At 47.5% G+C, this 22,666-nt stretch overlaps 1 protein-coding gene across 1 annotated transcript in view; it reads right to left on the bottom strand.

Moving 5' to 3' along the window:
* The window catches only part of GPR139 (G protein-coupled receptor 139), a 54,877-nt gene extending 40,680 nt beyond the window's left edge, over positions 1-14,197 (bottom strand). The window contains exon 1 of the mRNA XM_004450398.2: positions 13,843-14,197. Within this exon, the coding sequence (XP_004450455.1) occupies positions 13,843-13,966 (124 nt within the window). The 5' untranslated portion in view covers positions 13,967-14,197. The remainder of the gene's footprint in view (positions 1-13,842) is intronic.
* Positions 14,198-22,666: the final 8,469 nt, after the last annotated feature.

Here is a 22,666-nt window from a genome sequence, read left to right as displayed (position 1 = left end):
TGATGAATGTTACTAGGATGTGTTGCTTGTTAAAGATTCATGGCAGCCCAAGAGACCTTTGAAAAACTCAAATGAAACCATGTCACCTGCTTCAGAGGCTACTGAGTCTTCTTGCAGCGCTTCAAGTCCACGTTCCTCCAGTGGACAGAAAGTCCCAGTCACCTGGCTGGTGCTCACCTCTTCCACCTCATCTCCTGCCACACCCCCTCTCGCTCATGGTCTCCACACATGCTGCTCTCCTTTTGGGCCAGCTCACTCCCACCACCAGCTCCCTCTGCCCAGTGTGCCCTTACCGCACTCTTCCCAGGCCAGCTCCTTCTCATGATTCAGGTCTCAGCTCAAACATCATCTCCTTGGAGAGGGCTTTCCTGAGCACGCTTACCTACAGCAGTGTCCTATCATCTTACCCTGTTTTCTTCTCTCCCTAACATCTACCAGTATCTAGATTTTTAAAGAGTTGTTTCCTTGTTGATTGCTCGCCTCTCTGGCAGAATGCATACATGTGCAGGGACCTGTTTGTATTGTTCTCTGCTTTTCCCCCAGTGCCTAGGACAAGGCCTGGCATATAAGAGGTTGTTGTTATGGGGGGAGGAGTGGGGTGAGGGGGTGGGGGGTATATGGGGACCTCATATTTTTTTTAATGTAACATTAAAAAAATAAAGGAAAAAAAAAAAGAGGCTCCATATAGACGTGCTGAATGAGAGACGATGATACCACCACCCCCATTCTCAGATGAAGAAACTGAGGCTGGAAAAAGGGGAAACTAGCTCAAGACCTCACAGCTTGCAAATGTGCACCCAGGTACACCTAATTCCCAAACCACTGTTGTTTGCCTAAGGCTGTCCTTCAGGGAGAAGAGCATTCTGGAAGTGTCCTGGGTGCAGAGGGTGGACACGATGTGAGAAACAGTGCTCTCTGAGGGTCAGAAGCATGGGCGTGTTATTCCTTTAAGGAAGGTCCACTCCTGTCCTCCTTAAGGCACTGTCCCCTCTTGAGCTTTCTCTCCAATTATGGCTCCTTTCCACCACCTTCGGGGAAGCCGCTGCTTTTCTTTCAAGAGGCAGATCATGGCTCTTGTCATCAGCTCTGTAGAGCTGAAAAGTGGTGGTGAGGCCAGGAATGCTAAAAGCAAAGGGATGCAGCTAGCACAGAGCACCCTAGCTTTCTATACCTTTGGCTGCAGTGTGTGTGTGTGTGTGTGTGTGTGTGTGAGTCTCTCGGTTGAAATGATGTGGTTGAGAGCTTGCTTTGCTTTGCACTTAGCTGAAAGTGATAAGAAGCGTCTGTGGCAGGAAAGCAATTCCCCCGACTCTACTGACTGCCAAACGCCCTGGCAAATCAGGGGGGCTATAAGGAAGCCATTGGTGGACACATCAGTTCTCGCACCGTGGAAGGTGTTGGCCCCACTCAGGAGCAATTTGCGTGGTTTCTACAAGACTCTGGCTTCATGTTTGACTCCTCTGGCTTCTCGCACTGTGCTGCTCCTCACTTTGCACTCCAGATACTCTGCACTTCTTGTCACCTAGGTGGGCACCCCAGGTCCCCTCCTGCCTCGGGGCTGCTGCAGAGCCTTTGCTGGGAGCCCTCTTCCATCCTCCCTTCCCCCATGCTTCCTGCAGACTCAATTGTTCCTTCCTGAAGGGAGCTTCTCTTGGCCTCCCTGTCTGGGTCACGTCCCCCAATTATAAGCTCTGAGTCTCATGCACCTGTCCTTCATGACATTTTCACAGTTGAAATCTTACATTTATTTAGATTGTGGATTACTCTGGTCTTCCCCAGGAGGCTGTGCAAGCCAAGTGGGTAGGGGACAGGTCTGCTGTGGCTCACCACATGCCTAGCACAGTGCCTAGTCCGTGGCAATGCCTGGCACAGGGATGGATGGATGGCCAAGTGAATCAGTGATTGCATATACCGTTGTCTAACTGCTCTTTGGTTTCTCTTTCTCACAGCCCCCCACCCCTGCCTTAGGGCAAAATAAACCACATTTACGGTCCCAGCTTCCTTTCAACGTAGGAAGCTCAAGCCATTCTGCTTCGCCTTTACAGATCCTGGGCGGTCCACCCCAGGAGGGATGCCCTCCTTCCACTGGGATCCAAGGGAGCCGCCTCCTCCCCACCCCGGACCTCGCCTTTTCCACGTGTCTCGAGGTGGTGGTAGATGGTGGGAGGGTTATCCCTGCGGCAGTGACCACCGAAGCACACTGGATTTGGAATTGGGAAGACTTCAAGGCTCAGCCCTGACCCTTCTGGGACTGAATAATGCCCAGCACAGAGGCGTGTTCAAGTCTTGACTCCTGGTCCTTGGATGTGAACCCACATGCAGGTGGGTCCCTTGAAGATGCTATTATTATTATGGTCGATTCATTTGTGAATAGGATCATTGAAGACCCTCTTTCGATGAGGCCAGATGGAATCAGGGCAGGCCTTCATCCACATGGCGGGAGCCGGCCTCAGGGGAGGAAACCTAGACAGAGGCACAAACGGCTGAGCAGGAGCAGAAGCCACGCGTGATTTCATGAAAAGAAAACAAAGCAAGAGCTGGGTAAGCTAAGTTCTAGTTCAGATTCTGCCATTCCTAGCTCTGTAACTTTGTTGGGCCTCAGTTTCCCCATTCTGTAAAGTGAGGGTGTAGGGCTCATCCCCTACCAGCAGCTATCGGGTTCCAGGCACTGCATCCAGCACGTGCCATGAAATGACCCCATTTGGTTCACACCACAAACCCAGCAAGGACAGCTCTGTGAGACACACACTGCAGACAGGGACACTGAGCCGCTTGCCAGAGCCCCACCAATAGGAAGCCACAAAGTTGGATTTTTTTTCTTAAAGTTTTTATTTTGAAATAATTTCAAACTGAAAGGACTGTTGCAAAAATAATACAAAACCCATACAGAGAGTAGCTGATTGGCTCAGTGATTGAGTGCCAGCTTCTCATATACAAGGTCCAGGGTTCCATCCAGACAAAAACCTTGCATTTTGGCAAATGGATGTGGCTCAAGTGATTGGGCTCCTGCCTACCACATGGGAGGCCTGTGGTTCAGTTCCCAGTGCCTTCTAAAGAAGACAGTGAGCTGGCATGACAGGCAGGTGCAGCAAGGTGACACAACAAGATAGTGCAATAAGACACACAAGAAGAAAAACATAATGAGAGACACAACAAAGCAGGGAATGGAGGTGGCTCAGGCGATTAGGTGCCTCCCTCCCACATTGAAGGTCCCGGCTTCAATGCTTGGTGTCTCCTAAAGAAACAAGGAAGACTAACAGACACAGTGAGTGCAAACAATGAGGGGGTGGGGAGAAATAAAAAACAAAACAAAACACCCATACTGAGAACTTTAACACAACTTCCCCACATACTCTCAGATGCCCAGATCCACCAATTTTAACATTTTGCCACATTTGGCTATCTGTTTATCTATTGATTTTCTAAACTTTTGAGAGCAGGTTGTGTACATCATGCTCCTTGAACACTTAACACTTCCATGCACATTTCCTGATAACAGAGATGTTTGCTTATGTAACCACCTTAAATATAGTTATCAAGTTTTAGAACTTTAATGTTTATATAATGCTTTCAGTCGACAGTCCACTTTTTAAAATATGTCCTAATAATGTCCTTTTGGGCTTTTTCTCCTCCGTTATTAGATCCAGTAATTGTCATCTAATTGCCATTGTCTCTTTAGTTGCTGTCTTTTAAATTGTGGAAACATAAACGAACAACATATACTGTCCCATCTGAACCACTTCCAAGCACGCCATTCAAGTGAAATTGATCACATTCACAACGTTGTGCTACACCAACCATTACCAGAATTTTCCCATCACCCCAAGCAGAAACCCCATACCCATTATGCATTAGTTCCCCTTTCCTCTCTCTCCTGCCTCCAATAACCTGTACTATACTTTCTTCCTCTATGTGTTTGCATATTTTTTCATGTACATGGAATCATTCAATATCCATCCCAATGTGTCTGACTCATTTCATGATATCTTCAAGCTTCATCCACATAGTGGCATGTATCAGAACTTCATTCCCCTTAAAGACTGAGTAATATCCCATGGTAGTTAAATACCACATTTTGCTTATCCATTTATCTGCTGATGGACATTTGGATTGCTTCCATCTTTTAGCTAATGTGAATAATGCTGCTGTGAACATTGGTGTACAGATATGAGTCTGAATCCCATTGCTAGGAATATATTCAGAAGAACTGAAAGCAAGGACACGAACTTACATTTGCACACTGATGTTCATCGCAGCATTATTCATAATTGCTAAATACAGAACCAGCCCAAGAGTTCATCAACTAATGAATGGATAAACAAAATGTGGTATATACACACAAAGGAATACTATTCAGCTCTAAAAAGAAATGAAATCAGGATGCATATGACAATGTTGATGAACCTAGAGGATATTATGATGAGTGAAATAAGCCAGGCACAAAAGGACAAATATTGCATGGTCTCACTACTATGAATTAAATACCATGAGTAAACTCCTGGAGGTAAACTCAAGAGTATAGGTTACTAGGAAATGGTTGAGAATGGGAGATGATGATTAATGTATATAGCATTATTAATAGGGTCAATTGTAAAAGTGTGGAAATGAATAGAGAGTAACACATTATAATGAGTATAACTAACACTGCTGATTAATAAATGTAATTGTGGTTGAAAGGGGTAGTCTGTGGAAGTAAATGTCAATTGAAAGGAAACTAGAGAATAATCTTGAGAACGTGTAACAGCCATTTCGGTGGGAGATGAAGACTCTGGTTAATAGAATAAATATAAGGATGCTCTTCTTTTACAAAGTGTTGAGAGTATGGTGATGCACAGAAAAATTATACTAAGAACTTGTAGACGATAGTAAACAGTAATATTGCAGTATTTTGCAGCAATGGCAAGGAGATATTTTTTCAGTACTAAGGGACACAACAAGGGTGTATAAGGGGATATGGAATTTTTCCTTTTGGAGCCATGAAAAAGTTCTAACATTGACTGACAGCACAACTCTGTGATGAAAATGGGAGCCACTGAGTGTACACTTGGAATGGACTGTACAAAGCATGAGGCTATATAACATGGGGAATCCAGTGGTGGATGATGGACTGTGGTTAACAGGACAAATATGAGAACATTTTCTTCTGAACGCTAACAAATATATAATGGTAATATAGGGTGTTAATAATCGGGTTGGTTTGGGGAAAAAATACACCAAATGTAAGATATGAACTATACTTAACAGGAATATTTTGACGATGCTCTTTCATAGATTTTAACATGTTTCAAAGCAATGCAAGATGGTGGTGGTGGGGAGATGTATGGGAGCCTTGTATGATCATATGCATATTTATTTCATAAGTTCACACATTTTACTATACATTTATTGTTTATGTATGTTCATGCCTGAATGATATGTATCAATACATTTTTATTAAAAAATATTTTTCTGAGAACCTGCTTTCAATTGTTTTGGGTATATACCTAGGCACCAAGGAGTGGGATTGCTGGGCCATATGGTAGATCTATGTTTAAGTTTTTGAGGAACTGCCAAACTGGTTTCCACAGTGGCTGCACCATTTTACATTCCCACCAACAATATATGTGGGTCCTTACTTTTCTGCATCCTCACCAGCACATACTATTTTCTGATTTTTTAATACTAGCCCTTCTCGTGGGTATAAGGTGGTATCTCAAAGTGGTTTTAATTTGCATCTCCTCAATGGCTAACGATGTTGAGCATCTTTTCATGAGCTTATTGGTCATCTGTATGTCTACTTTGGAGAAATGCCTATCCAAGTCCTTTGCCCATTTTTAATCAGATTATTTGTTTTTTTGCCATATGAAGCTGGAGTTCAAATCCAGTTCTGGGGGGCCACAAAGCACACATCCTTATCCACCATGCTGGCAGGTTTTAAGGACCCTTCCTATTATAAAAAATGGTGGATCCTTGTTCCAAGACATTGTCAACATACAATCTGTGGTGTTTCTTGGAGCTTTTGTTTCTTGTTGATGCCAAATCTCTGGTTTCCTGAGTTGGCAGGCTTTTCCTGTTTAACCACATATTTCTTTGGTTCCCCATCTCTGTTATTCCTCACTCCTCCCTCTAGCTTCTTGTTCTCATTTTTCACCCACTGAGACCCCTTGTCGTGTTTCTTGGTGCAGCTCTATTCACCCCAGAGTTTGTGAACTACAGTCTGGTGGGCTGTATCAAGCCTGCAGATATGTTTGGTTTAGCTCATGCAGTGCTGGCTCACATGGTGTTTTTAAAATTTTTGAAATCGTTGCCAGCACTGAAACATTAGGACATTTAATGTAAAAATCTGGATTTTTATACTTTTTGGGAATATTTGGCAACACTGGCCCATGGCTAGAAAGCTGAGTAGTGGTTGCACTTTCTGGCTTCCCCAGTCCCCACTTCTTCCTGTGGTCTCTTGCCCCCATGCTTTGACCCAGTCTGAATGCCCTTCATCAACCGTCATTGTGTGCAGACTGCTGTTTTCTTATAATGAAGCCAAGCAGCAATACTGGATATTGCTCTGCCGCTTCCTAGCTGTGTGACCTTGGGTGGTTGTCTCAACGTCCTCATCTGAATAAATGGGCATAATAACTATACATGCTCGAAAGAATAGTTGTGAGAATTAAATGACTTAATGGAGTTAAAGTGCTTTGAAGAGGTCCTAGGAGAAAGTAAGTGCTACGTGTTAGATATTATTAAGAGGAAAGTTCAGTGTCTCTATAACTAAGGGGAAACGAGACAGACCAAAAGAGTCACATCTTTTGTTTTGCTTTTTAAGGCAGGGAGCGTGATTCCCTAGGTAAGTGAAGTATTCCTTAAACCTGGAATTCATCTACACTTCCTGACCACCCCGGCAGGTATTTGGATTCACGACACCTGCCTCCACCCCACCCCGGCATTTCATGATGCCTGTGAAGGGCTGGTGCACCTGCCAGCCTTGCCTCTGTGTTTGTGATCCACATGGAGGCTCAGTGGCTTGGTCCACATTGACCTTCCCACTGTTTGTGGTCCTGGCTGCCGAGCACAGGACAGCCTTGCTGGTGGTGGCTGCCAGTCTTTGTTTCGCAGCTTCAGCTGAAGACATTTCCATGTTCTGGACTTATTTTATTTCTGGAGGTTTCAGTGAACTATGGGCAACTCTTTTAGTGAGACAAATTGCCTAGGTTTATGAGGGAATTGCTTGTCTGATCCATTGGATCACTCTCTGAATTTTCCAGGGCATAGGATTTCGTTTCAGGTGGGTACACTTTGAGAGGAATTGTGCTTTTCTGGAAAAAGGCCTATGTAGAAAGTGGCATGTGACTGCAGCAGACCTACAAGGTAGAGGTTTGTTGACATGTTGACATGTTGCACAAGAAAAACAATAGGGTTCCTATTTATTGAGCTGCTATCTTGTGCCAGGTCCTAAGAAAACTCTTTGCATGTTTTATTTCTGACTGCTACAACAACAACGTAGGGCACAGAAGGTTAATAACATTTGTTGAACTCTATATGAGTGCAAACTTGTGCCAAGAGTGAGGCTCAGCATTTTTACAAGTTCTTTTAATCTTCAGAGTAACCCTCTGAGATAGGTGTAATCATCCCATCTTATGGATGAGGAGGCTGTGGCTCCCAGAAGGTGAGAAATTTGCCCAAGGTCATAATTAGCAAGTCTGGGAGTCAGAAATCAAACCCGAGCTGTCTGACAGCAGAGACCACATGCCTAACTGCTGAACTCTACCATGCACTTTCTTGTACATAAGAAAACTGGGGCTCAGAGAGGGGAAGTATCATACCCAAGATCACAGAGCAACCGAAGGTAAGATACAAAGGGTTCAAATCCATGCCTGTTCAGTTCCAAGGCGATGCATTTTATACTCAACCTCGCAAAGCAGAACTGACATATGAGACCATGACAGAAATTGTGCAGGGGCAAGGACTACGGTGCTACTGCACTGGACCTCAGCCCAAGGGCATCCTGGGCAGCTTCTAGAACAGCAGCATAGCTGGGTCTTTGGTCTACACTTGTTTGGAGTCTGTGTGCCAGCAAAGCTGCACAGGCAGAGCCTGGCTCTCTTGGATCTTAGATAGTGCCCATTAAAGTGACTCGTCCAAGATCACTCTGTGAGTTATTGCCAGAGTCAGGCCTGGAGTCCAAGATTCTTTGTGCAATGCTCTTTCTCCCATGGTTATAACAGAGGTCCTAGGGTCAGTGCCAATGTAGAGGCCAGACGTGTTACAGAAGTGAATGAGGTGGGCCATGCAGGGACTGTTTAGAATTGGCATGCACATGTACTTTAGAAAGGGGTAGCTGTTAAATAAATTATGGTACAAATATACAATGGAATTCTCTGCACCTGTATAAAAGAATGAAAGAGTGTCACAGATTGTTATGGATGATTAAAATATTAAGTGAAATAAAGCAAGATTTGGAACAGTGTTTATAATATGCTCATCTTGTGGGGGTAAAAAGTGGAGAGCTGAAATTCTCTATTTATATTTATTTGTATATACATTATGAAATTTTGGAAGAATCCCTAAAAAATGAAGACACTAACAACTACAGTTACCTATGTGGTCGTGGTAGATTTGGGAACTGGGTGAACCGGGAAAAACAATGGGAAAAAGACTACACAATGCGTGCCTTTTTGTACTTTTTGGATTTTGAACCATATGAATGTCTACCTATTTCATACATTAAAATAATAACCCTAACAGTAACAATAATATTAAGTTATTCCTCATCTCCAGCCAATTGCTACCTTCTGGAAATATGATCCCAATATTGTTAGAGCTTCTAAGGGAACTTGGAAATCCATCTCCTAGATTTTTCTCCCCAATTTTTAATTTTCAAATTGTTCATTGCTAGAATATATAAATATAACAAGTTTTTTATATACTAACTGCATGTCCTGCAACATTGTTGAACCCACTTCTTAGTTCTAGGAGCTTTTTTTGTAGTCTTTGGGATTTTTTCATGAAGGGCAATTATGTCATCAATGAACAGAGAATTCATTTCTTCCTTTCCATAAAACTTTTCATTTGTTTTTCTTGCCTTCTTGCACTGGCTGGGACTTCCAATATGATGTGGAATATGAGTGGTAAGAGGAGACATCCTTACTTTGTTGCAGCTCTTAGGGAGAAAGCACTGAGTCCTTCATCATTAAGTATGATGTTAACTGTAGGTTGTTTATAGATGCCCTTTATCAGGCTGGAGAAGTTCCCTTCTGTTCCCAGTTTGCTGAATTTTCATCATGAATGCGGTTAATTTTGTCCATTGCTTTTTTCTGCATCTATTGAGCTAAACATATGGTTTTCTTCTTTAGTCTGTTAATACGGTAAATTATATTGAGCAATTTTCAAATGTTAAACCAGCTCTGCATTCCTGGCATAAAGCCTATTTGATCTTATCATTATCCTTTTCATATATTGCTGGATTAGATCTGCTGATATTTTGTTGAGGATTCTTGCTTCTATATTCATGAGGAATATTAGTCTGTAGTTTTCTTTTCTTGTAATGTCTTTGTCTGGTTTTGACATTTGAGTAAACTGGTGCCATAAAATGAATTGGAAGTTTTACATTAATTTTCCTAATTTTTAAATGACAGAAATAATAATGGGTAGAGTGCTTATTGTGTTGCCAGGCATGGACTTAAGTACTTAAGCTATTAAATCCTCACAGCGACTGTATGAATTATGTAGCATTATCATTGTCCGTACTTTATAGATCGGAAAACTGAGGCACAGACAGGTTAAATCACTGGCCTAAGGTCACACAGCTTGTAAGCAACAAAGCCAGACTATCCAGCTCCAGAGTTTGTTCTCTTAATCTGTTTACTATATTTTCCCAAATTTAACCATCCCCTTCTAAACAAAACAACTCTGCAGGGCTCAGTCCAGCCTGCAGGTCACTAAGTCCACCTCTGGTAAACAGTAACTAAGCTCCTTCTAGCCGCCGGGCTGTGACTCATCATCCCCTTTCATCTTGTACCAGCTCTCCAGGGCAGGTATCAAGGTGCTCGCTTGGCAGTTGTGGAAACCCTTGCTTCTGCCGGGTGGTGTGCAGTTTTAGGTTATCATCTCCTTCCTTGCCTTGTCTCTCTTAATAACCACGGTGCCTATTAGAAGGGAGGCTTTTTAAAAACACCTTTGTGATCTCGGTCTAATTTCACACTGCCCCTTCCTTATCAGGCGGGCTCATCCAGTCTCCCTGGCGCTCTCTCCCCCCAGGCATCCAAGCTCATCTTGGTCTCCTTTACTGCCTTTTGCTTTGCACTCTTTTCCCGGGTGGCCCAATCAATGTCCCCAACCCTGCCTGGTTGGCGCTGCTTGCCTTGAGAAGTTGGGAATATCTTGCTTACTTAAAAAGGAGGAGAGGTGGAAAGAGACCGGATGTTAGGAACAGCTGGGGCACCAGTTTTCTCCACTGAGCACCCAGCATGAGGGACCGAGGTTTGTTAAAGGAACTTCCTGGCAGCGATGAAGGCAGTGTGATGCAATGGAAAAAGCAGGCGTCTGCATGCTGGGCTGGCCGTGCGACTGCAGACAAGATGCTCCACTTCTCTGAATCTCAGTTTGTTCATCTGTAAAGTGGGTTCAGGGACATGCCCAGGACACATGGGTGTGGGGATGACAAACTACAATTTAGGTAAAAAAGATCTGGTATGGAGAAGACTGAGTAGTTAGTGCTCACCTTGGGCCAGCTACTCTGCTAAGACATTTACAAATAGATGATTTTGTTCAATAAGCACTATCCTCTGTGGGCGCAGTAGGTCCTACTGCTACCCCCATTTTACAGACTGGGAAAATTGGGGCACAGAGAGGATGAGAGCTCAGAGGTGGTGGAGCTCTACCCATGCTCGCCATTAGAATTCCCTGCATCCCACACCAGAGCAGAAAGTCGGACACTCCGGAGCCATTACTAGAGGCAGGGGACTGGACTCCAGTTCCAGGACTTTCATTCCTGAAGGTGATCGGAGAGTCCACTGCTTTCCCCTAGTTCTCTTGCTGCCAAGCACCCAGCCACCCCTCAGCCAGCCCTTAATTCCCACCCATATCTCTGACCGCTATTGTGAGAACAGGGGAAACTTGGGATGAGTCCACTGCTGGGAAGAACGATTCGATTGAAACCTGGGTTTTTGACAACGTCATCAAGCCCTGTGGTCCGTTCGAGCTGTGTCTCCCAGTCAGTGGCAGAAGGACGCAGGCTTGATCCTGGCTGGGGGCGGGGCGGGGCGGGGGGGGGGGCACTTGTGAGCTCAGCAGCAGGAGCCAGGCACTGAGCCAAGTGCTTTCCTCCCCAGCCTCCAAAGCGCCTCCCAGGCCAGTGTCTGACTCAGTGATGGGGTCGAGCAACCAAATGCATTTTGCGAAGTGCCCCCACCCTGGGTCCCCGCGGCAGCCCAGCAGAAATCCACGGGGTGATGTGCCAGGCACTGAGCTGCGTGCTTAACTTCCAACATCAACTCCATCACATCTTTGCTTCCCAGTACCATTCCAGTGGGTAGCTCCTCTCATAACGCCTGTTTTACAGATGTGGAAACTGAGGCACAGAGACACGAAAGGCCCACACACCACTCCTGGCAGGAACTGTATTAACACCCATCTTTGCTTTATTCCACACTCATCTATCAGGGCAAACTTGCCTCCCCATGTGGTTTTAAGAGGGTGACATAAGAGTGACCTTTGAACCAACCTTATAAGCTGTAACAAAACTGGTATCAGAGAGCCTTCTTACAAGGTTGGATGCCCCACTCATTCTTCTCTAGCCGTCTCGGTGCTTCTGCATCCAATGTCTACCTCTATAGACATATGCCTCTGCTCGAGAGCTTCTAGAACTCACTGACTGGGATCACACTGGCGCCTCCCTGGGGCTGAGCAAGTGGACAGCTATTCATCAAGGTTACGTCAGTGCCCTCGGAGTTGCTACCCCAGCCTCTCCCTCTTGAGGAGTTCCTGCCTAGCACAGTGCCTGGCCTACAGTAGGTGCCAACGCTGTAAGTGGGGAAGGTTCCAGCCGGCTCAGGAGTGCGGCTGAGGCCCGAGGTATGGTGACTCCCACCCTGAGGTCTCTGAAGGTCTGAGCTCTCCGTCGGTCTCCCCCCAACTCCTGTCCCTGCTTTGGACCCTGAGAGGGTCAGCCTCCCCTGTCTTCTCATCTCTGGCCCCTCAGGGGTGTCCAGAAGAAAGGCCAGGGGGAGGGGTGACCTCAGGCAGTACCTGATGGAGGGGCTGGGGCCAGGCCAGGGATGTTCCTATCTGAGGGCCAAAGCGGGGACAGGGATCTGCCACTTCTGCTGCTGAGCAAGTGCCACTAGTTACCAAGCTCCTCAAAAATTCCCTCCCCAAAAGAGAGCTCCAGGGAGAGGCCCAGGCGGTGGGGGGGGGGGGGGGGGGGGGGAGGGGCCCGGGCAGTGGGAACTGGACCGAAATCCATCCCAGCTCCAGGTAATTACAGGACAAGTGCTGCCGCCCCAGCAGGGCCAATCAGCGGCCGCGCCTCCCTCCCTGGGCAGCCAGAGCGATTAGCTAGTAATGAAAGCCTCGTCCCTGACCGACCGGGGGACAGGCTCGCACAGCCGAAAACTTAGGCCTTCTCACGTCGGCTAAATTTGGGGTGGGGGAGGGAAGGTGGGATTTTAAAGTTCACCAGGGGCCCCTGGCTACCAAGTTGAATGTTTTGGAAAGAAGATCTCAGCAAGGCCCTTAGAAACCCAGCACCAGGGTGCTAGGGCTCTCAGACAAGAAGATGTCCGGCTGGAAGATGCTACGCTCCTAGGCTGTACAGTGGTTTGTTTTGTTTCTGCTCCTTTCTGCCTGTCTCCTCTTTGCCTACAAGCGATCTTTAGAAATCTTTCTGCCACAGGGACCATCTCAGTGACTGTCTAGACTGAGGGGGCCATTTAAAGCTAGAGCCCCAGGAAAGAACCCCCTCGCTTGCTCTCTCTCTCTCTCTGTTTCTCTCCCCCTCTCTCTCCATACACACGGCCCAGGCAAGCACCTCCTCCTCCCCAGCAGCTCAGCTCTCTTCAGGAATTCAGCCCAAGTCTCAACCACACTTTGGAGAAGACATTAAGCCGTGGGACCAGCCAGACATTTGCAGGAGCCTGGAGCTGCCCAGGGTGGACGGACGGGAAGCCAAGCCGGGGGCAAGTCCCCAAGGAGACGGTGACCCCCTGAGCTGGCAGCCTGTGCGTGGGACTGCACCCTTGCCCTGGCCAGGGCACGGCCCCGGAGCTAATCCCCCTGATTCTTCGCAGCCAACCTCAAGACCCCTTCCTCGCTAGGCGGTGGGAGGGGGATGGGTGGGCAGCGGGAACGCACCCCTTGCACCACCCCAGCGCCCTCCGAGCAAGAGAGCGCCTGGCATCTGGGTCTCCCGCTTCATCATAGATCATGCGGGGACATGCGGTGGGGCAGGGTTCGCTGGGGCAGAGGTGGGGGTGACCGGAGAAGTGAAGCCCCCACGAGGCCCTCAGTGCAGAACGTGCTGTCAAGTCACATTCACAGCCATCACCGACGTCCCCACAGGCGCCGACCCCTTAAGGCGCGCGCGCACACACCGCCGCACTGGAATCCACGCGCGCCCTCACACCAACACATTCACACATGCCCATCGCCCGCCACGCACACTCATGCCACACACACAGGCACAGTCCTCGACAGGCCGCGGTAACTTCCTTTCCCTCCAGTCTGGAAATCTTGAGGAAATCCCTCAAGGCTTAAACTTTTTCGGAGGGGGCGCCCGGACACGCCGGGCGGAGGTGGATAGGGCCGGGGGTTCCGGGCAAGGTCGCCCGGCAGTTTGGGTCTCTGGCTTCCCTCCCTCTCCCCTACGCCCCTCACCTGGTAAACCGAGGCACAGCAGGAGGCTGTAGTAGACCACGGGCACGAAGCCCAAGCCGCAGGCCGAGCCGGGGGACCAGGACAGCGAGCTGTTGGCTACGAGGTGGGCGTGCGTGTGCTCCATGAGCGCGCCCCTCGCTCCCCGCGCGCCCCTCGTCTCTCTGCGCCCGGCCTGCGCGCCCCGCGCTGGACGCCGGCCCGGTGGTGGCGCCGGCGGAGGCAGCAGCTGGAGCAGCAGCGCCTCTCTCCCCGCAGGACTTGCTGCTACCCTTCGCGGTGGTCCCCTCTGCTCGCTCCGCACCTGCCCGCCCGGAGCCCGGCCTCGGCCCTCCCGCAGGGCGCAGGGCGCAGGGCGCAGGGCGCGGGGACTCGGGAGGGGCTCCCGGAGCCCGTTTGTGCGCCTCCCACCCGGGACCAGCTCGGCTCCCGCCTCGGAGCCGGGGGGCTGGGACGCCGCTCCCCGCAGCCAATCAGCGCCTGCCTGGACGCGGCGGGGAGGGAGGACGACGAAGGGGCGAGGGGTCCCAGCTGCCCCTCCGGGCTCCAGTTTCTGGACAGAAGATGGATTTAGACCTGGGAACCCCGGTGGAAGCCCGGCGTGGAGAGCGCGCTACCCGGTCCCCAACCCCCGCGGCAGGGGCGTGGTGTGGGTGGGACCTGCTTCTCCCGCAGCCGGCCCTTACTCTCCCAGCGTGTCCTCAGTTTGCCTTTCTCGACTCCGCTCCCGCCACCTCGCTTTCCCCTTGGCCAGGGCGTGGAGTCCATCTCCACGCCGGGAGTCTACGCCCGGGGCATGGGGTGGGGGCGGGGCGGGACTCTGGGAGGCGCGAGGATGCTCAAAGGGTGTCGGTTTGCCCGGACCAGAGCAGCTGAGCCTGCCGGCTCTGTGAGGGTGCCTGCGTGCGTGTGTGCCGGCTCCGAGCGGGCCCAGAGCTGGGCTGTCCCTGGGCTGGAGCGCATTTGAAGGGGTTAAGTCCTGCGAAGAGAAACCCGCCACGCGTGGAACCTTCTGTCAGGTATAGGGAGGCTGCAGCCACTCGGATACACGTGCAGCCACGTTCACACAAAGATTCACAGTACGCGGGGGCACACACGCACTCACACAGACACGTGGTTGCCCTCTGAGCTCACACCCACACACGTGATCACATATGGGCATTCTGGCTAACGCTCACGCAGCACGTGCAATCGCACGTCCAGGTGGTGGCCGGCAGTGTTTGAAGGTTGTCTGAAGGAAAGGAAAAGTCAAGCAGGTGGGATCCAGGCGGCCTTGGAGAGTGGGCACCAGGACAGGTGGGTGGAGAGTTCCCAGCACGGCCTTCTCCAGGCCACATCACAATTGGGAAGGAGAGATGCCTGTCTGGGACTCCACAGGGAGTGAGAGAGTCAAGAGTCTGCAGAGGGTGGGAGGAGCAGCTGGAGATGAGAAGCCTAAGACCCCACCTCTGTTTCCCCGCAGCCCCGTTCCCCACCCCTCCACCCCCTATCCTACAGTGTCCAGTCCTGGGGAGAAGAAACTGGCTGGGCTTTTTCCAGCCTCTTCCAGGGTTGTTCCCAGAGGTGGGGAGCCCTGTCCTCCACACCCAGCCAGGGGCATGTGCTGGGTCGGGACTGGGGTGGGAGTGGGACATGCCCACCTAGGGCAGGGTCCCAAACTCCAAAGCACCCATCACCACCAGCAGTCTGCATAAGGGAGGATCTTGTGGGTCTGGAGTGACCAGAGAGGTAGGAGTCGGTTAAAGGACCTCATTTGTAGCAGATTATTACCAAGGGTCACATGATCCAGTGATGCCAGGTCTGATATTTCAAGTCAAGTTAGAAACTGACACTTTGCTGAGAACACTCTCATTATTTCTATGTAATTACTCAAAGCAAAACCAGAAACAGAACCCCCCTGTGTTGATAAACAAGGCCCATTGTAGAGGCTCAATAAATAATTGTTCACAAAATCTTTAGACTGGATTTGTCAGCAGGTGTCAGCGTGAGATGAGAAATGGAAGATAGGGAGGGAGCCAGTGTGCCATTTGACAACGTCCCCCTCCCTCCATCTATTCAGAGCTCTCCGTACAGTGTGATTCATGGATAAGGCCTCAGGGCCTTTGCACTGACTTTTCCCTCTGCTGAATATTCTTCCTCCAGAAAGCTGCATGGCAGACTCACCTCATAGTCTCTTTTCTCATTGAGGCTGTTCCTGACAATTCCATTAAAATGGAAATCTCCACTCCCTACCCTTGGAAGTCCCATTTCCATTGCCTCTGCCCTGCTGAGTTTTTCTCCATATCACTTAGTACCACCCACAATACTATATACATTTAATGTATTTATTTTGTTTATCATCATCCCCTCTGAGGACGTCACATCTTGAGATGCAAAGGTTTTTGTTTGTTTTGTCCATGGCTGCCCCTGCAGCTCTTACATCAGTGCCTGTGTGCTGTGGGCTTGCACTGGGCATTGGCGGAATGAACGCTCTCACCACCCACTAGCACAGCGCATGCAGGGCATGGGCAGATGAGTTTATCTTTGCTTGTCTTTGCAGACCAGGGCATCACATATTGGGGAGCTATTAGGGTTAGGAGGGGGAAGTCTCAGAATTAGCATGTGTTTATCACCTATGACTGGCTACTCTCTCCTAAAATGATTTGTATGGTTTGGATTCTGGGGTTCTAGTTAGAGACTCTTTATAAAAAGTAGAAACTTGGCTGGGTAGCAAGGAGAATCTTGAGGGACCAAATTGTGTATGAGCCTCCATTTCCCCATCCGTAAAATGGGATAAAGGAAACCCAGTATATCTTTGTTCTAGGAATGCTGAGCAAGAAGATGGAGAATGGAGCGATGGAAATGGCACAAACACACAAACTGAGATTCTGGAGAATGAGGAATTGGCTCGAATCCTCTACTGGCCGTGACGGGATCCTTGGCAACCTGTCAAAACCTGAGTCTCCTGGGAAACGAATGGGTTGAATGAGAACTTTAAGGTCCTGGGGTCAGGCTTTGGGTGTCCATAGTCCCAGAGGAGCAGCCCGAATGAGTCAACCACAAAAATCTATTTAATTTTGCTCAAAGGGCTGACCCACTTGACTGGCTTTTGACGATAATGGCATGCTTGAGCCGGCAACTGTTGCTGGCTAAATGCAATCATTCATTCATTCTTTCAAGAGACTTTTCCTGGATACTTAATGTGTGCTCATCAGAACTAGCCACTTCATTCATTTACAGATCTCAGTGCAAAATGAAAATGCAGGTATCCCTCGTTCAAAGTTCATGAAGGATTTCAAGATGGGGACAGCAGAGCCCTAAAACTAGCATAGAGACCAAGTGTTGGGGCCTCATGTGTGTGCACAGGTTGCAAAAAAATAAGGATGGTCATTTGTTGAGAGTTTATTATGAGCCAGGCACTGTTCTAAGTGTTTTCTGTGCCTTAACTCATTTTTTTCCCTTACCATAACACTGGAAGGAAGGTGCTCTCATTAGCCCCATTTCACAGGAGAGGAAACCAATGCACAGAGAAGTTTAGGGATTTGCTCGAGGCTGGGGTTGGGATCAAGGCAGCCTTATCTATAACTACAGGGTTTATCATCTCTGCTCAGTCTAGTGGGGGGACATGTGTGCATGCAGAAAGCTGTACACAACGTAATGTGGGCTCTTGTAATATGAGGGCAGTGGTTTTATTTGGTTTGTTCTCCACTGCATTTCCCCTGCCCAGAACAGTGGCAAGTACATGCCCAGAAAAAAACCTTAAAATGAATTATTTAATAAATAGAATGTTGGGGGAGGGATTGCAAACTCAAATGCCTATGAGCCTGGGCAAGCAACAAACACAAGCGAGGCAGAACTCTTGCATATTCTTCATTTTCATAAAGAAAGATGCTGTCTCATGTATTTTCTGGAAACACTTAGCCTCAGTTTCCACTCCTCTCCCCTTTAGAGAGACAGTGGTCTGGAGGAATCATTCTTTACTATGAGAAAAACAGCAGCACAAATGGAGTGTCAATTGTAACTAATACTTGACTCAGCATTGGGGAGACTGTAAGAGCGGTGGGGTGGTAACAAACTGGAGAGTGGGTGCAGCTATCGTGCGAGACACTGGTGTGTGGTTGGTTTTCTGATTGTTTTTGTTTCTGTTTTTTTTTAAATGACGTGGTCTGTGCTTTCCTGGACCTTAAAGCCAAGTACACAAGATAGGCATGAATCAATCCACCTCACAAATACATATACCATTACAAACTTGGATAACTGCTATAAACAAAAAGTCAGAAGAAAGGAAAAATGTACCATGGGCATCTGATATGGTCTGGCAGTCAGGGAAGGCTTCTCTGAGGAAGCAATATCTGGGACGTGAAAGGTGAGTAGGAGTTAACTAGGTAAAAAGATGTGGGCTGGGGGATTGGGAAGCATCCCAGAAAGAACACATGCAAAGAACCTGGGGTGAGAGGAAGAAAGGCCCTTTGAGGACCAGGAGGACCAGGGAGGTAGGGTGCAGTGAGTGTGATTTTAGGGGGGAGGCATGGAGCTGGATGAGGTTAGTGGGCAGGGTCTTGTAGGTGGTAGGGGAGTAGCATGATCACGTTTGGATTTTAAAACATTTGCTTTGTCAAGGAGGTGGAGAATTGATTGAAGGAGGCAAGAAAGAAGGTGGGAAGACAAGTTATGAGGCTGTGAAGTTGGGCATGTGATACAGGAGGGTGCCTGGGGCTAGGGTGTTATCGATGATGGACTGTACCACATCCCAGAAATTAGGAGAAGGGCTGCATGGAAGGAGGGAAAGAGGGAGAAGAAGGGAAAGAGGGATTGGGAGGGAAAGAGAGGGACAGAGACACTGGGAGAAAGAGAGAGAATCCAATAGAGAGAGAGAGGGGGGAGAGAGACAAAGAGAGAGAAGCTAGATGGGCGGACAGACAGATGGACAGGGAGAGAGATACTGAGACACGGTGATTAAGATTGAGATTGTTCTAGTTGGGAGGATGGTGAAACGGGGCTTGGAGCACCCGAGGACCTCTCTGCTGACCCACCCCATCCCCCTCACCTCCCACAGGGTAGCTTGTCTTCTGGTTTTTCCTCACTTCTCAAGATTCCATTCCTCACCTGCATGACTTCACCCGCCTCTTCCTCCATGACTTCAAACCCTTCCTCCTCTAGCCTGTGTTGCTACTCAAGATTACTTCAAGGTTGCCCGCTACCTGCCCTTCCTGATTAAGATCGTGGGCAGAGTGAGTTCCCTTCATCTTTGAACCTTCAGGGCAGAGCTTAATTGCAGGATAGCAGACTTGTTAATAGTTTAGGCAGTGAACCTGGTTTCAATTCCAGCTAAACCCCTAGTAACTCATGTGCTTTCACCAGGACTCTCTTCACTGAAATTGGTAAAAAGAAGTTCAAACTAGCATAATTGAAATAAAAAGGAATTTATTGGTTCTTCTAACTGAAAAATACAGATGTTTGTCCCACTTCGGGGCTGGCTAGATATAGGTGCTAAAATGTACCTGTCTCTCCCATCAATGGGCTCTGATTTGCTTTGTATTAACTGCATTTTAAAGTGGGTTCTTCCTACATTATAAAAAGATGTAGACCAGGATCTTTGGGTTTATCAGCTTGGTAAACTGAGCTGAAAGACAATTTCAGCAAAAGTCCTGGGGAAAGCTTTCAATGGACCAACCTGGGTTATGTGTCCATCTCAGCCAAATTCACTGAGTTGGATTTCTGTAGCCAACAAAAATATGCTGATGGTTTCTATCAATGTTAAAGTTCTTGAACTTGATAACTGTAGTTAAGATGGTTATGTAAGTGAAAAATAATATGTACGTGAATACCCTTGTTCTGCGGAAATGTACATGAAGTATTATGTATTCTAAATGCTTAGAAAATTTATAGATAAATAGAGAGACAGATGGATTGGTAGTAGATAGAATTTAGATAGATAGATAGATAGATAGATAGATAGATAGATAGATAGATAGATAGATAGAATGATACAGCAGGTGGGGCAAAATATTAAAATTTGTGGGTCAGGGGGAATGGATGTGGTTCAAGCAGTTGAGTGCCTGCCTCCCACATGGGAGGTCCTGGAGTCAGTTCCCTGTGCCTCCTGAAACAAACAAACAAACAACAAGCAAAACAAACCATAAAACCAACTCAGGGAAGCCAGTGTGGCTCAGTGGTTGAGTGTTGGCTTCCCACATACGAGGTCGTGGGTTCAATTCCCAGCCCATGGTACCTCAAAAAAAATGTGTGGGTCAGGGTTTATATTATTTCTGAAGCTATCCTGTAAGTTTGAAGTTATTTCAAAATAAAAAATTTAAGAAAATAATGCTGATTGGCCAGGCATGGCTCATGCGTCTAGAGCTGCATCCAAGAAATGGGGCTTGTTACTACCAAACCACATGGGTTGTGAGAAGAGGTGGGATGGTTGTCCAAAGAAAAATTGGAATCCTGTAACCAGAAAAATGGGAATGGATGCTGGGTAGGAAGAACAACACGTCTGCAAATTGAATTCATCCCACGGGATACCAGTTTGCAAACCCTCCATTAGAGCTAGGTGATGTTTTATTTTTTATGTGAAGAATACTTTGTTTGAACCATAAACACATGCTGAACTCTAGTTAGTGACAAGCATGCTGAAGTGTTTGGGGTCAAATATACCGATGTCTGCAACTTACTTTGAAATGCATTAAAAAATTAAATGGATTGAGAGAGAGAGAAGAATGGTGAGACAGGTGATATGTGTCAAAGCAAGATGTTAATGTAGAAGCTAAGTGGGGTATATGGGCTTTCACTGTAAAATTCTTTCCTCTTTTATGCATATTTGAACATTTTCATAATAAAATATAGTAAACAATATTTTGTGTCATGTATCTTGGCCAAGCACATTTTATAAGCTATTATTGAAACTAACATCTCCTGGTGGTATGGCAACTCTTTCAAAATGAAGCCTTCAGAGTTGTTGCAGAAAATAATTCCTTCCCTGCTATTAGGCTATCAAAATGATACCTGACATTTTCTGTGATGCTCCAGGTTCTCCACTGACCTTGGCTTCCTCTGCCAGTGCTTTTGACCAGTTTGTCTTTGTCTGAAGGTTCTTATTTGCTTTCCAAGAAGAGCTATAGCATTGAATTTCTCTGCTGTGTTTGTTTGACCCTACCTGCCTGGCTTATAGTTGAGGATGCCTTGGTGGGCTGCAAAGGATTTTCCCAGCAGCCTTTGTAACAATCATTTACTACAATTGTTTGAGCTACATGTCAATTCTCATGGAAGTTGGATAAAGCCTTTCATTGCTTGTCGCTGACCTGTCAGGGTGGTAGGGGGCAGCAACAGAGCAGGATGGGAACATTTCCACACTTGCATGCCTCTCTGCTTCCTATAGTCAAGTGGGGGGAAAAGACAGAGTCCAAGTCATACCTGGGTAAGTTTCATTAGGATGTGGGGATGAGGTGAAGGAAATGTGGGCTTTTCCTGAAAGGAAGGGGAAGACAAGGGTTGGGGATGTCTCTGTGTGTGTGTTATAGATTGAGGGAGGGTATAACTGAGTAGAGTGTTGAACTATCAGGCAAATAGTCTTTTCCCTCCAGTTCAGAGAGGCCCAAGAAACCCACTCTACTCTGTGAAGCCTAACCTGACAAGACTGGGGTGAGGCGGGGAAGAGAAAAGAGAAGGGGAGAGGAGGTGACAAGTGGAGAGAGGAGTGAGAAGGAAGGATAGGAGGGGAGAAGAAGGGACAATAAGACAGGAGAAGAGGGAAAAAACAGGGAACAGAGGGGAGAAGTGAGGAGAAGAGAAACACACACACAGAAAACCAACATGCATCCTCAAACTACCTATTCCCTACCAGTCTGGGAAACAAGTAATGGCAAAAAGTTTTTAAAAGAAATCACAATTGAGGATAGCTTATTTATGCATTTAAGTAATCTCTGAGTAGTAGACTGTTTGCATTTAGGGGCCACCAACAATCTTATTCTCCTTCCTAACAGCAGATTTCCTTTTGGAGAAAGATGCTCTTGCCCTGTAGGTGGTCTTGGAAGGAGAGTCTATTCAGGTACCGACCCCATTATGGGAAGCCGAAGGGACAGAGCTTTTGTCCACAGGACAGCAGTGATGGGCAGGCAGGTGTTCTAAACAAAGAGCCTCCAGGAAAATGCCTTCTGAGCTCTGAATCTTGAGGAGAGGGGAAGACCAAGGAAGAGCCATCTGAATGTCCTTCATCTCAATGGGGACCGCCCAACAGAACCCACCTGCTCTGGTACCCAAGCCCATTCCCAAGCCTAGAGCTTTTGATTTCTCTGTATGTGAGTTCAATAACGTTTCTCAATAAAAATCTTTTTATGTAAGTTAGTCAGAGAAGGTTTCTGTTGCTAGCAACCCAAGGCCACTCGATCTTCAGGTGGGCCTCTTCCTTGTTAGAGTAGCACTTCATGATGGAGTGAACTTTACTTTTGACAAAGCTTAGCCATGCACAGTATTTTATTTAAACCCCTTCATTACCCGTGTGAAGCAACCAGGGCTGCTACCATCAATTCATTTTATGGGGGAGAAATACACAAACCAGAGAGTATGAGTTGTGCTCACAATGGCCTTGCTAGCGTTTGGGGGTGGAGGATCCACGGAGATGATTTCGTCCAACTCCCCCATTTTACAGGTAATAGAATTGAGGCTAGAGAAGTGCAGTGAGGCGTCCAAGGTCACACACTGCACTAGTGTCAGCTGGAATGCAAACTCAGTGTGTACAACTCCAAGTTGCATGCCCTTTGTTGCTTCAATGAGAATTGGCACCAAAAAAAGACAACAACTGTAACTTTTAATTGGCATCATATCTATGTGTGTGTGAATAAAAAGTTAT

The sequence above is a fragment of the Dasypus novemcinctus genome, chromosome 23, assembly GCF_030445035.2.
Source record: "Dasypus novemcinctus isolate mDasNov1 chromosome 23, mDasNov1.1.hap2, whole genome shotgun sequence".
Taxonomy (NCBI): Eukaryota; Metazoa; Chordata; class Mammalia; order Cingulata; family Dasypodidae; genus Dasypus; species Dasypus novemcinctus.
The sequence above is the reverse complement of the archived record's forward strand: the minus strand, read 5'-3'. Positions and strand labels throughout refer to the sequence as shown.